At 39.7% G+C, this 15,221-nt stretch overlaps 1 protein-coding gene across 3 annotated transcripts in view; it reads left to right on the forward strand.

Annotated features, from left to right (window-relative positions):
• The window catches only part of ANKHD1 (ankyrin repeat and KH domain containing 1), a 110,440-nt gene that overhangs the window by 50,483 nt on the left and 44,736 nt on the right, over window positions 1-15,221 (forward strand). For 2 of the 3 annotated variants that reach the window (XM_051630966.1, XM_051630967.1), the window contains exons 8-12: window positions 2,101-2,338; window positions 2,542-2,733; window positions 4,161-4,270; window positions 14,351-14,438; window positions 15,023-15,150. In XM_051630966.1, the coding sequence (XP_051486926.1) occupies window positions 2,101-2,338; window positions 2,542-2,733; window positions 4,161-4,270; window positions 14,351-14,438; window positions 15,023-15,150 (756 nt within the window). Of the gene's footprint in view, window positions 1-2,100; window positions 2,339-2,541; window positions 2,734-4,160; window positions 4,271-10,185; window positions 10,246-14,350; window positions 14,439-15,022; window positions 15,151-15,221 lie in introns of all 3 variants that reach the window. The other variant, XM_051630965.1, reaches the window with a different exon arrangement.

Raw genomic sequence — 15,221 nt, forward strand, 5'->3', positions numbered from 1 at the left:
GTACCAGAAGTAGTTTGTATCTTAGTCCTTGGGAAACTCATATAATTTCAAAGCAGCCATTGAGGAGGAACTTCCCTTTCCAAGAGTTTAATCTTAATAAAGAGTATGCTGTAGTGTCAAAGCATATCTGCAACCATTTTTGTTCAGACCTTAGGTGACCTTCTGTCTATTCTTCAAGCTGGGGAACTTCTTTGAAGAAAGAACAGGGACCTTGTTTTCATAGGAAGAACAGCAAATGGAGCAAAACTTAATTTGCTCCCCAAAGCCTGTAAGCCTTAGAAGATAGGCTGCAATGTTCCTCCAGTCTTCTGAGAGCTGGAGGATCAAGTGTTCTTACAGTGCAGTAGTGAGGTGATGATGCAAGTGACCAAGGTCAGATTAGAACATCTCAAGCTGTGTCAGAGTCTTCTGATAGTGTGATGGTAATAGTATCCTTGAATAGTCGTCCCTATATGACAGTCTAGTGCCAATAAGGAATTAGGAAGGACACAGTTGCAGTGGGTGTGTGCTGTCACCTAAAGGAGATGGCAGCATGACTAAATATTTTGATCAGGCTACTGCTCTGTTGAGGTTTAGTCTCTTTTTTTTTTTTTCCCCTTTCAGTTTAGCTTTTGTTTTTTTTCTTTCATGGTGATGCAGCCTGAACACTGGGTTGTTGTGGAGACTGTGAAGTGTCTCACTCGGTGAAGATAAGTTGTGTGGGTTGCCTGCATGTTTTTAGCTCTTGGATGTTTCAGACTAGTTTGCATTACAAAATGTGCATTGACCTTTAGAAGCAAGAGGGGAAGTTGATCCTTCAAAGTCCCAAATCAAATGATGTGGTTTATTCCTTGTTATCCTTTGGCTGCACCCTTGCAGAAGGGAACCATCCCACCAAATTATTATGACTTTTCCAAGCCTTCGCTGTTTTCTAACTAATGAACACTGCAAATACAGGAAGCTGAGGTGTCAGTTCACCCATTATATTGTAAGTGCCTCTGAATTTTAGTATGTTTTGGTCAAGATGGAGTGCCATGCCTGGGATAGTGCATTTAGTTAGATGAGGTGGTTCTTGGGCTTTAGCCAGCTTCTCTGAGAATGGCAGCCTGTCTCATTTACAGACTTGATTGCTGTGCATCTTATTCACTGTCTTCCTTCTTTGTGGTCAACTAAAGAGTTGGTGGGAGATGTGTGTTCAGTAAGCCCTCTTGCCCTCTTTTTTCATACCTCTGTGTTAGCTGTTTGAGTTACTGGCTGACAATTGCGGTGACACCAGAACGGGGAACTGGTGGTTTGTTTGAGGTTGCTGTTCTTAATGCAAAAGTTCTTTGATTTTGGGAATTAGTGGAATTCGTAGCTTTATAACTTAATATGTCACCCCTGAGCATCAGTGCCCTAGCCTGGACAGCTCTGGCTTGAATCTTGGGCAGAAAGGTCTTCTAACATCTTTTTTTGCTCTTTAGTGTTGCCTGACTTTATTTAGATTTCCTTCTAAGGCTGCAACATAAAAGAATCTGATATTTCCCACTGAAACTGGCCTTTTTGAAGTCTTCTTCAGGAATAAGTATTCTTTAGTTCTCCATCAAAATCTGTCAGCATGCATTTGGGCTCATTTAAAGAATTAATCCAATTTAGTTGTCAAATCCCAGGAGAACCTCTGTGTCAGGATACTGGGCTCTAAACCATCAAAGCTGTCTGACACTTTACTTGTTCTGGAAGAACAGCATGTTTCTTTGGATGACAGATGGAGTGTCCAAGGTGATGCACCTGATCCCTGTGCATCTGCAGTATACAAGGCAGCAAGTGGCTTTCTCTCTGCTGAGAGACACAAAGAGTATGCTTTGATTCAAATAAATCTATTTCAGTTTTCCAAGATATCTTCTTCAAATTGTTCTACAAGTTTGGGTCCCAGTTTCTTAAGTGAAACTTAACCTAACTTAAATGCAGTTGGAAACCTACATGTCAGTTTAATCCAAGCATTACCATAACAATGACATAAATTGAACCATGCTAAGTAAAAAGACCCTGTCTTTTGAGGATCACTTTCAGATCTAGTATGATAGTGGTTGCAACTACAGCATCAAGCTGTTTCTGATTTTTGTATTCACCTTAATTTTTCAGGATGGACATGTGGAAGTGGCGCGCTTGCTTTTAGACAGTGGTGCTCAAGTGAATATGCCTGCAGATTCATTTGAGTCTCCGCTCACTCTAGCTGCTTGTGGTGGACACGTGGAGTTAGCAGCTCTTCTGATTGAAAGAGGAGCTAACCTGGAGGAAGTTAATGATGAAGGTTATACTCCTCTCATGGAAGCTGCTCGGGAAGGCCATGAAGAGATGGTAGCGTTGCTGCTGGCACAAGGTGAGATCACTGACATTTCTGGAGGGTTCATTCTGAAGAACGCAGTGTTGACCGTTGCCATCAGTTGTACACATTCCTCTGATGTAGCATGCTCGTTACTGTGACTACAGAGCAAAGCTAAACCACCCAAACTGGAGGTGATGATCATTCACCTTCCTACGTCACATCTGGTCAATTAAAATAACAGCTGTTTTATTTCTTAGGGGCAAACATAAATGCACAGACGGAGGAAACACAAGAAACAGCTCTCACTCTGGCATGCTGTGGAGGGTTTTCTGAAGTAGCTGATTTCCTTATTAAAGCAGGAGCTGATATAGAACTTGGTTGCTCAACACCTTTGATGGAAGCTGCTCAAGAGGGTCATCTTGAATTGGTGAAATACTTGCTGGCAGCAGGTATGTGTACAGTGCAAATGATCTAGCCCACAGATACTACAAACTCATTGTTCTATATGATTTAGAAGATACCTGGGCTTGATAGTGGCAGTGTTGTAACAAGAAACTGTATTCTCTGATATTTTTGTAAGAAGGGAAAAAAAAAAAAGCTACACAGTAATGTTGTTTGATACTGTTAACAGAGGAAAGTGCCTCATGTAGCACTGTATTCTGTTGCTTATCTAAATATTCACTAGGAACATTATTTCCAACTAACTGCATTTAGAACAAAATGTTAATGCAGATAATGCTTGTTTTTATATGCTATACCTGCCTTGATTGGGCCTGATTATCTGCAGTCAGTCTCCCTGAATAAGCAGTACTTTAGGAGTTGTGCCCTGGGAAATAGTGTGCAAGACAGATTCTAGAATGTGCTTATTTCTGGGATGAATGTGTTTTACTACTACATTAAACAGTAGTAAAAATGAAATCTTGCTGGATTTGGGGAAAAATGACACTTCAATGTCCATCTGTCAGTTTAAAGTTGGTAGAGACTGAAATGTAGTAATACTGCTTAAAACAGTAAAGTAAAAGGAGCTGCATTTTAGAAATCTTCCTTGTTATGGGAGGTGATTTATTTGTATGCTTTTTTCTAAGAATAAACATAAAATTGTCTGGATTTGTAATTCTAGAAAGTAATCCTCCCTGCTCATCGAGGGACAGTAACAACTGTGTCTCTTCGTGCAGTGATACCAGCATGTGGCACCTGTTGCCGGCTCCCTTGGAACGCTGCCTGCACTTCACTTGTCATAGTGTAGAAAGTTAATTGAGAAGCCTTGTGTTAGCATCAGGGAGTCTCTAAATATATCTCACACCTTGAAAATAAGAAAATGGCTCATCACATTGGCATTTTGGGGGAGGAATAATGTGTTACATAGCAAGAACCACACATTGGTTTTGTGTAGCTGGCATATATTAAACTAGTCAAATTGTTCCAATAAAATGGTTTTAAAGCAGAATATTTTAAAGAGCAGAGAAAAAACAAAATTTGTAGAATTAATACTAATTCAATAACGTGTTTTGTCTGGTTTTCCTTGTCATGCAGCTGTGTCAAAGCAATAGTCTAGACAATTGTCTGGACTCACTTGTATTTGTTGTAACTACTGAAATCTTCATTGCTGTAGAGGGACCATAGGAATGAGTGAGCATATAGGTTAAAGTGCTTAGATTGCCAGTCATCGTTTTACCAAGCCTTGCCTTACCCCTCAGAGTATTTTTACCTCAAGAGCAATTTTTACCATGAGAGCAATGCCCTTGGGCTATGGAAGCTGTTGGTCAGTAGGATATAGCTGTTGCCACAGATCAAGTGCCTTGATTTTTGTGTTTCTGTGATATGACATACTTGATAAGGAGATGTTGATAATGAAAAAATAATGTTGTGTTTCTAGGAGCTAATGTTCATGCCACCACAGCAACAGGAGATACAGCTTTGACCTATGCCTGTGAAAATGGACACACTGATGTTGCAGATGTGTTGCTTCAAGCTGGTGCTGATTTGGTAAGACTTTATATGCCAAAGCTTATATGCTTACAAAACAGGAAGGTTATTTTAATACTTGGGATTCATATATAGGTGTGAAAAGAGGCATGAAAGAAACTTTTTAGAAAGCCTGCATGTTCTGTTTGCTCTAAAAATAAAAATTCTGATTGGATAATCTTTAATCTGTTAAGTGAAAAGTTTTAACTGTAGTTTACACTTGTGACAGTTGATTATCTGCATTTCAGTATAATCCGTAAGTTTAATTGTTTAGCAGGATATATTTCTTTTATCTTTATTCACTGTGCTACTTTATTATTCCCAGACTCTTGTGTATTAGAGTTTACCTGCTCCGCTGCTTTGAATTTAAAATGTTTTAGTATTAGGTGCTTCTGCTTCTCTCTTCTAGTGTTAGTTTCTGATCACTGTGAGTCTCTTTTTAAAACTGTAGGAAAAAAAGAACAACAACCACACCAAACTAAGCAATGCCTTTTAGATGACCAGCATAATATAATCTCTTTTCTTTGTTCCAGAACTATTTTCTTTCTTGTAGTTCTTGGGTTTAGCATATTGCTTTCATAGTGTTTATTTTTCCTTTGCATTTAATAATAACAAACTTGTATATGTAACTATCAACTATTTTTTACTGTGTATTGGGAGAGGTTCATCAGCTGCAGGGATACAGTGTGTGCCTGGCTTTTAAGCAGTAAAAAGGGGTTTAAGAGCATTATGTCTAATAAGACATGAGCAGCAAAGATTGTTCTTTTGGTTGCCTTTCGTTTTTTTCTCCCGCTGTTCTCCTTTCTTTTTCCACACTCTCTGCTTGTGTGTATATATATATTATTTTTTTTTTTTTATTAGGGAAAGGGGTTGGGATTTAGGTTGAATATTTTAGGGTTTTTCTGTGCACTTTAAGTAACAAGAATGCCAGAAAAGTTTATCATTGAACCTGATAAATCAGCATTCTAATGAAGTTACTTCAATCTCAACCCTAAATCAAGTATTTTATTTTTTAAGTTTATATTTGCAAATATAATTACATTAATGCTATAACTGTGAATTCCACTCTTTGTGAATACACTTTTTTCAGGCCTTGTTAATTCTTCTGCAGTAAGGTTCTGCTTCATATGTTCCTCCCAGGGAAGAAGGCCATGTTAATAGGGAGGTGTGTGGGGATTTTCGTACACCTGCTCTTTGTTTAATTCAGTGTTGGATACTGAGCATCAGCCACTCTAGTAGAGGCAGGAGAGGTTTTTGAAATTTTATTGGGTATTTATAAGCAATATTTCAGTTCTTACTTATAAAAAGGTATAATCAAGAAGTATCTCAAAGTGAGGAGCAAAGCCTGATACAAAAAAATACAAATTCCCATGCATAAGCTTTTCATAGCATGAAAGGGTGCTGGCTAAAAGTCACTTCAAATTACTAGAGTTGTGTCATTTTTATGTTTTGCTCTCATCACTAAGGTGAGCAGTGCTTTGGTGCCTTCAGCATCTAGTTCTGATCAGTACTGCTGAGAAAAATCTTGCGCCTTTCGAAAATGTTACCGTACTGCGTTTTCTTGTATTGCCAAACAAAATGGGGAGCTGTCAAGAAAAAATATAGGAAGGAAGAAAAGGAAAATGGCACATGAAAGGGAGACCTGCTGTGTTCATCTACTAGTTTTGAATTCTGGTTGTAAGTAAATGGGGAAATGGCTCCAAAACTGCAGTGATGCTATGACAGGTGCCTCAGGTTTGGAGCAGCTTCTTTTCAAACCTATGTGTTGTTTTGCTTGATTAGAAGTTGTAAGTTGGTTTGGATACATTGTTATCATTGTAATTGTACTGAGGAAGGTTTCTGAAGTGTGTTGCCTTAGTGCTGTAGTATGAAAAAGCTTCATTGGCACTACTGAGGGAGATTATTCTTCTAGATTTCAGTTGTCATTAGTAATTTTAATGAGGTTAGATGATTTCACCAAGTTGTCCCAGGTAATCTCAGTGGAGTAGGGAGCCAAATGCAGATCTGGACTTTGACCTCTGGCTGGTCTGTCTTCATTTGTCTTCAGTTTGCTCTCCTTGTTCAGACACAGCAAGTGAACATACATCTCCAGTTTCTTTCCTGTTTCATCCTCCAACTTCAGTCTTTCCTGGGATTGCTTTCACTGATGTTTCATTGTTTTCTAGAAACCTTCTTTGTTCCTGAGGTTTATATCAGTCACTGAGGAGTTGGACATAAAACATTTTTCACTGTTGCAAAGCAGTCTTTTTTGAGGAAAACACTGGTTATGTCTTAAACAGTAAAATAAAACAGGTCTGAGTGTTTGCTCTGATTGCAAGGAAAAATGGCTCCCACTGAGCACATCCATGTTGTGCCTCTGTGTCTGCAAGAATATCACTTGGTAGCATGTCAGCCCACCAGAGGGGTGTTTTCCTAAGACAACACTGGGAGCATACACTGGGACATCTCTGGGTTGTGGCATGAGGTCTTCAAGCAGTTCTTGAGGGTGTGAGGCCTCAGAGATAAGTGGAGACTTACTTAATATCTAATTTTCCAAGCTGCCCATTGGGAACAATCCCTGATGACCTCCTCACCTGTGGTTCTTGACAGGGCCAGTACTATGCCAGGGAGGCTGCAAAGGAATGAGCAGTGTGACTGATCAGTGATCCCATGCCTAAACTTGTCCCTTGACCCAGTTTTATTTACTTGTAGAGATGTAGCCAGGGCTAGATTTTGCTGTTGTTACTTGATTGTTTTGTGAGCCACCTGCATATTCTGTTTTCTTCCAGATCAGGAAGGTGAGGAATGTGGTTTTTGAGGGTTTTTCATCTCCAATTCTAGAATGAGGAAATAAAGTTGATCTTTCTTCCCCAAATGCTCTTGAGTTAAAGAAATTACAAACACTGACTGTCAAGTTTTGTTGCAGTCAGTTCTCCCATTTCTTCCCCAGTTCAGAGCCTTAATTACATGATTTGGAAAGCGTATAATCCGCTTTAAGACCTCAAATGTTTCTTGGCTTTTCAGGTTTCTCTTCAGTTGCCAGGAGGTCAGGACTGAGTAGGATTTGAGTTGCAGCCTTTGAGACGGCAGGTACGAAGAGGAGCCTCTTTCATGCTGGGCTAGCCAGGTTGGAAGAGGGCAGGAGATGTTTCTCCTGGGGAGGGCGTGTTCCGTGTTAACGCGCTTTGAAAACCAAAGTCTTCCAACTTGGCTCAAGTTACCCTGCTCATTCTAGTGAACTGATTCTAATGTGTTGTTTGCGTCTGGTTGATGTTTTCTTTATCTCAAAATAGAACCTTGAGCTCAACTTTGAGCATGATTTATGATGAGGGTTGTGAGGCACTGCAGCAGGTTGCCTGGAGGAGTTGTGGATGCCCCCTCCTTGGAGAAGTTCAAGGTCAGGTTGGATGGCAGTTTTGAACAAGCTGATCAACCTGATATAGTGGAAGATGTCCTTGCCCATGGCATGGTGGTGGAATAGATGGTTTTTCAAGGCCTCATCCAACCCAAACCATTCTATGATCATCTCTAGTCCCCAGCAGAGTATTGTCTGAGCTGGGAGTGATTATTACCACCACATCTCAGGACAAAAAGGCTGTTGTTTTTGGATCTCTAGCTTTTCAGATACTGATCTTCTGGCCTAGATATCAAGTATAATTCAGAAGTTAAAGAACCAATTAAGCTTTTGACCTCTGGTAGATTTATTAAGTAATGTGGCTTTATAAAAACCAGGAGAACTAGAAGAAAGTGATGGCTGAGATTAGCTTTCTTCAGCTAGTGGTTAGTTTTTCCTTAAATCTCTGCAGTGGCAACTTAGACTAGAAGTAAGCAGTATTGGAGTACATGCTTATCTGTTTCTTTCTGCTGGAGAGCTCCTCAATCATTGTATCTCCTTGTGACTAACAGCTGATGAAGTCTGGCTTGTTTCCAGTTATTCTGTTACTTTTCTGATGCCCTTCTTCTAGGAGTTTGTCTTCTCCATGTCCTTACAGGGACATAGCTGGTCTGTCAAAATCTGTAGCAAAAGAAGCTTGGCAGGCCTACATGTTTCCTTGTTATGTATGCATTTTGAAATTGCCTGTCTTTTGCCAAGTATATGGATGGTAGTATGAGAGGCACATCTGAACCCTTCAGTTTGTGCTCCTGTCTGGGCCTTAGCTGCATTTCTAGTTCCTTCATCACCTGCAGGACTAGAGGTTTCCAGAGTCTAGGTCTGAGCTCCTGCCACTTTACTGAATGTAAATTTTACCTGTTTACAAAATTCTTTATGGGGACAAAATGCCTACTTTAGGAGTGACATTTTGGAGGTTAGAACTCTGAAATACAAATTGATGAAAAAAAATTTTCTAAGCAGTGGGCTGGTTTAATTGCTTCAGGAAAAATAACCAGCACTTCAGTCATACAGTTACTGACCTGTGTGGCAAGGATTTGTCTTCTCTCAAAGGTGAGAGGAGACTTGTGGTTTTCCAGTAGGCTTGCTTTTTGTTCTTGGCTTTTGTTTTGTTTTTTTCCCCCTCATTTATGCCTTTGCTATCAGTTACCTTCATCTCAAATATTGTGTAAGGTAAGACAGGTATGATGTGTGTGTGTTCCCAGAGGAACTAGGTTAAGGACTGTACAGCTCACAAAAGAGTGTTGGTGATTTTTAATGAGAGCTAATACCCTGTTTTTAAGCTGTGTACCTTTCTGTAAACTAAAAGCATCTTTTTGGATATATGTTCTCTTTAAAAGTAGAATCAGACTTGCATGAAATGCTGCGCACTGGAGATTCCAGTCCCCCTTTGGAAGGCAAGACTGCTCTTGACAAGGTGGTTCCATCTTTGCTTGTTTCAGTGTAGCTGAAAACAAAGAGAGAGTGGTTGTTTTTTTTTTTTGGACAGCAAGAAGGTCCCAGCTTTCCTCAGATGGGAAGTACAAAAAAGAATTTTAAATTTGAATTTTCTAATTTGGACTGCCTTGCAGCTGTATGTGAGGCTCTGTTGCACAGGAGAGTTGATCTAGTGATGGAGTTTACCTTTCTACTACAAGATATATGGGTGCTCTTGTGCTGAGATTGGGAGATGGAAGAGAACCCCTGAGGTTCATCCTTGCATTCTTTTCATTTTACTCTGTCATGCTCTCCCTAAAGCTCTTTATACTTGTTAAAATTCCATGCCTGGCTTTCCTTGAAAGACTAAAACTGTCTACCTGGCATCCACATACCTCTAATTGAAAAAAAAAAAAAAAAAAAAAGTATGCCAAACTACCCTATGACAAAATATTTTTACAGACAGGTGTTTTTATCATTGGAGGGATCATTGCTTGGCTTCGGTTGAAGCCACACTCTTACAGTGGTGTGGCTCATTAATTAGAAACTCTTTCCTTGACATGACACACTGGGTGTTTGCAGCATGCATAAGGCAGCATTTAAACATTTGCAAAAGTAGCTAATATGTTATGGATTTGAATGAAAGAAAACAGTGGTGTGATGATAGCTATGTTGTTACAGTCAGAGATCTGAGAAGCTGTCATGTTTCTCCATACTGTTTCTTGAACCATCAGGGGAAGTTCAGGGATTTCAGACCTTCATAGATTTGGCCCTGAGTGTTCTACTGGTAAAGCAAAAGATTGTAGGAAATATGAAGCTTATTTTTGTAGTTGAAGCCTTTTGGATGTTGTGTTGCAGTCTCTGGATGATGCAAAGTATGTTGAAATCCTCTCTTGCCAGTAGTGAAAAAAGTAATCTTGTGTTTAACAAGATGCTGTATTGACCTTTGTGCTGTCTTCATGAACCTGGATGACTCATGGTGAGAGCAGCGTTGCTTAGTCTTACCTTTGAGCTTGCTTGCCTAACTCCAGCAAAACAGTTTTCAGCTGGTGAATCTGGTCTATTTAAGTTCACATTCCAGGTCTTCATGACCAAGAACAACACTTATGTGTAGAACAAGAGCCGTGAGTACTTCTTTTTCCTTCCGCAGGACAAGCAGGAGGACTTAAAGAAGACTATTTTGGAGGGCATAGAGCCGGGCAAGCATCAGGTGAGGTTGGCCTTTGATGCTTGTAAGCTGCAGCCTCAGGATACATGCTAATGACAAACATGGATTTAAGGCATCTAAATTTCTTAAAAAATAAAGTCTTACTGTGTAGACTAGACATGTCATCTTTGTCCTCCATTTTCCCTTTCATTGGGTTTTCTAAAACCCTGTTTTTAAAAACCAGTATCTCAGTGTTCACAAAAGGAACAAGTTACATCCTTAAGTCTATTAGCACAAGTAGCTATGTTAAACCTGTTAGTACTGATCTAACTTCCTGTAATGTCTTCCCAGTCAGATACTTACTTTGAACTAGAGGGCTAGTTGAGTTTTTAGGTGCCTCCGATACACTGTTTTACTGCATATCTTAGGAGGTTATCTGGGACAGTTACATGGGTGACTGCTAGAATACTGTATCCAGTTTTGGGCTCCCCAGTTCAAGAGGGACAGGGATCTACTGGAGAGAGTCCAGCGGGGGTTATGAGGATGATGAAGGGACTGGAACACCTGCCTTAGGAGGAAAGGCTGAGAGACCTGGGGCTTTTCAGTCTAGAGAGGAGAAGACTGAGAGGGGATCTAATTAATTAATGTCTCTAACTACATGAGGGCTGGGCCTCAAGAAGGCAGGGACAACCTCTTGTCACTTGTGCCCTGTGATAGGATGAGGGGCAGTGGATTCAAACTTGAGCACGGGAAGTTCCACCTCAGCATGAGGAAGAACTTCTCTACTGTGAGGATTACAGAGCCCTGGGTCAGGCTGCCCAGAGAGGTTGTGGAGTCTCCTATTCTGGAGACTTTCAAGACCTGTCTGGATGCCTTTCTGAGTGATCTGCTCTAGTTTTGGTCCTGCTCTGGCAGGGGGTTGGACTGAATGATCTTCAGAGGTCACTTCCAACCTGTAACATTCTGTGACTCTTGATAAGTGTTCAGTCTTGAAAACCAGGAAAGTGGCATGCTGTTAACAACTGTATTGCTTCGTTCTTATCTTGCATTAAAAAGTTTGTCTAAATCATTTTACTTAGATTTGCATTAAATATTCCCTGTTGTCACAGATGAGATGCAGATTTTGTTCTAGAACTTTTAAATAACATAGGACATTGGAAACAAACTAATTAAAAAAAAAAAAAAAAGCAACCCTAATGAATAATACCTGCCAACCATGAATACATGTGAACCAAGGACATTCATGGGGGGAGGGGAAGGCCTTATGTAGTTGAGCTTGGAATTACTTAAAACAGAGAACTCAAAAATAAATTTCAATGATTGTTGTAAGATGCTTCTGATGACACTGCTTTTGCTCTGCTCTCTGAAGTATTGATTTGTCTAGAAAATAAATAGTTATTGCTGACTGGATTCTCATGTCCTTCTTGAGTCCGAGTCGAAAAGGTGCAGATCATGTCTGCTCTTACTTGATTTAGGTAATACTGTCACTTTCCCCTTCCTTCCTGTCTGGTACCCAAATGTACAGGAAATTCTTCTCAGACATTCTTTCTGTTCAAGCAGAATTTGCAAGAGAGCATATCACTCAAGTGTTTAGAAAATGTTTTCCTAGGCAAAGCTGGCATAGATGTTCTCCTTTCTACTGCTTTCTGATCATACTAACCGCAGTATTTCTCAGGATTGTAGCAGTGAATAGAGACAAGAGTAGTGTGGTGAGTCCTACAGTGCAGATAGCTGGGAAAATTCTCTTTGGATATGAGTACTCCTTGCTAGTTTTTGTTTTTACAGAAGAATTTGCACGGACTTGCTATGAATACATTCCCCTAAAGCTTGAGTAAATGCTCTCTGGAGCCTTATTTAGCCTGTTAGGGGCTAAATAGCCCCTGTTAGGGGCTAAATAGAGTTCTCAAGTCATGGAATTAATTTAGTCTTGAAAACACCCGTTTCTGTCTTCTGACATGAAAATAACCATCAAAATGCAGTAACTTTTGAAGATCTGCGACAAGTAGACTCACAAACGATTTAGTTTGTCTGGACTGGTTTGTGTATGGTACTGCAAGTATCTGAAGTGTATAATAGTGTATTTGAAGTGTGTAATAGGATGAAGTTCTGCCTGCTTGATGAAGTGACAGTTGGTTAAACTGGGCAGAATAACTACATTGCATTTAAATGAGGAAGCCTCCTGACATCTGTTTAAGACTTCAGCAGTGAAGTCTGCTAGGAATAAATAATGTTGCAGATAATGGTACCTCACTGCTAGTTATCTGAAGTGTTACCTTGAATGCAATGTAGGATGGCTTTTTGCTATCTTGGATATACTGAGGATGACCTAAAATAAATGTTGCTATTGCAACAATGGGGATTATAGAATAGTTTGGGAAGTATTGTTCTGGTCCTTCTTAGAGAGTGAAGTGGTGTTCAGCAATTCTTTGCATCCTCAGTTGCTTTGTGAGTGCTTTGCTGGCAGTACCAGGTGTTCACTGTGCATAAGGCAAACATCTGCATCTGGCTTTTTATGATCTGTTGGCAGTGGCTGAGGAGGAAAAAACTGTTCCAAATACCAGAGTAAGCATCAGAGCTCAAGGGCATGCTACTAATTCTTTCATATCATAGGACCGCATACTAACATGGCTTTACATGGCCTGCAAATAATTTTGACATGCAGATAATCCAAAAGTATGCATATAGTTCTCAACAGCTAAGCAGTCGTTTGCCCAGGAAGTGGGATCTACTTATTAAAAAAGAAAAAATAAAGAGATGACTACAGTAGTGAGTCTGTAAGGCTTCCTGTCTGCCTGTGTGCACGTATGCCTTACACCACCAAGTAAGCAAAGAAATCAGAGCACTAATGTGGGGTTTAAGTGTGTGTTAAAGCAGTGTGTACAATAGTACAAACCTCTTGGGAAGGCATGGGAGCAGAGTGCTGCTGCTCTTCCTAGAGCAAGTAGGACAGGGGTAGAGTGACCCCTGCTATAGCAACAGATTACTCTGTATTTTCTGCATAGGATAAGTCTTCAGAAGAAGATCCATTCAATAGAATTCTTCTTTTGAGTGCATAAACAGAAACCTAACTTGAGATACAGCTTGCAACTGAAGCAAGCCGTATGTCAAGGGACGTATGCAGGTGTTCAAGAATACTGAAGCTATTGGAAGAAATTTCTTTTGTTCAGTCAAATCTATTCTTGTCCCTTTGTATTTGTAAACAGCAGTATCATCCACTGTCAGTGCTAAATGTTAACTTTCACTGCCAGATAGACTTGCAATTCCAGGAGTAAACAGTGAATTTAGAGCTGGGCTTCCTAGATACTTAATCAAACACACTCCATATCCCTCTGTCCTAGTATATTATTGATCATTCTGAATATCCAGAGTGCAAATACAAACACTCCCAGAACATCATGTTTGTTCTCTCCCCGTGTTGCTGTGGGACGGTTGATATGTATTAGTCAGCATTCTTTGTGGTATTGATCATGTCTACATAGCAGGCAAATTTTCTAGTTCTGTAACTTCTCTAATGCATTTGTATTCAACCACATACTTCCAATATTCAGAAACTTTTTGAATTAGAAAACTGTTCTTGCTCCTTTCTTTGTTGTTGGTTTGTATCATCCTTTTGTCGGCTTTGTACTTTATTCTCCAGTCCTCTTGTTCAGAGACTTTTTGTGACTTGCATTGATTTGTCTCATTTTTTTTGCTGGTCCTCTTCAACATCTGCTAAAAATGTCTGCACTTCAGACTTTATTGTAGTTTTAAAGATTCTCAGTGTTTCAGGACATGCTTCATGCAGCATGTGACAGGTCTCAGAACGGTTGCATGCCAGTTCTTAGTCATTTGTATAAATCCTGATGCTGGATGATATTTGTGCTAAATAGTTGTCCCTTTTTTGAGGAGGAAACAAGATGTTACTGTTCTCAAGGATGTCATGCAGTTGAACACTAAAACAAAAAGGGGTGTGTCAGTAGGGAAACTTCCATGTGTGGGAGGAGTAAGGATGTGGTCTTAATGTTTCTTGACTGTGTGATTCAGTATTTAATGTAACATGAAAATTTATTCCAGTTAGCTTATAAGACAGATCTTCTGATGAGACAGGTAATTCTGATTCTGTTATGCGATGGTTCAAAAGCTGAAACAATGCTATAATTTTTGCCTGTTTATGTCTTCTTTACAACAGGAGCATGAATCCGAAGGTGGGAGAACCCCACTAATGAAGGCTGCACGAGCTGGTCATTTATGCACTGTGCAATTCCTCATTAGCAAAGGTAAAATTCTAGTTTTAATAACTAATTGAAAAACATGAAATGCCACTTTACAATTCTGTGGGTTTGTGATCCTTCTTCAAAATGGATCTGGTTATGTGTGTATGAGCATTTGTCAAACCATTAAGGGTTTTTTGAATTTCGTGATACAATGAATCACAAAATATTTTTCTCCTTTTCCTACTCTCATTGTATAGATTAGTAGATTTTCAGTACAGCAAGTATTTTCAGTTTCTTAAAAAGACTACCCCACACTTCAGAAAAAAGCACTGTCTGAAACTGTGGAGTGATACTGATAAGTGCTGAGAATGAAAATGTCAAAGTTGTGCTTTGTGCACCTGAAGTGTTCCTTCTCTCTTCCCATTTACAAGCCCTCTGAAACCTCATTGCTGCCTTGTCTTTACAAGATAAGGACAATGCTGTGCAGAAGTCTTCAATCATTAATATTCCTATGCTTTACCCTAGAATTGTGCATGAATTAAGAAGATTAGCGAAGTTTATCTCTATTCCAGAAAAAAAGCTGTACTTGCTGTTACTTCCTTTTAAAAAGTTTCCTTGTGTTTAATTTTGAGATCTTCTTTCTATAGGTGCCAACGTTAACAGGGCTACAGCTAATAATGACCACACGGTGGTGTCACTGGCGTGTGCAGGAGGCCACCTGGCAGTTGTTGAGCTCCTTCTGGCTCATGGGGCAGATCCTACTCATCGGCTCAAGGTATTCACTTAATGTGCATTTATCATAGGTACTGAAATAATTTATGTAATTGATTTAGTGAATTAGTAAGT

Source organism: Apus apus, chromosome 13 (assembly GCF_020740795.1).
Source record: "Apus apus isolate bApuApu2 chromosome 13, bApuApu2.pri.cur, whole genome shotgun sequence".
Taxonomy (NCBI): Eukaryota; Metazoa; Chordata; class Aves; order Apodiformes; family Apodidae; genus Apus; species Apus apus.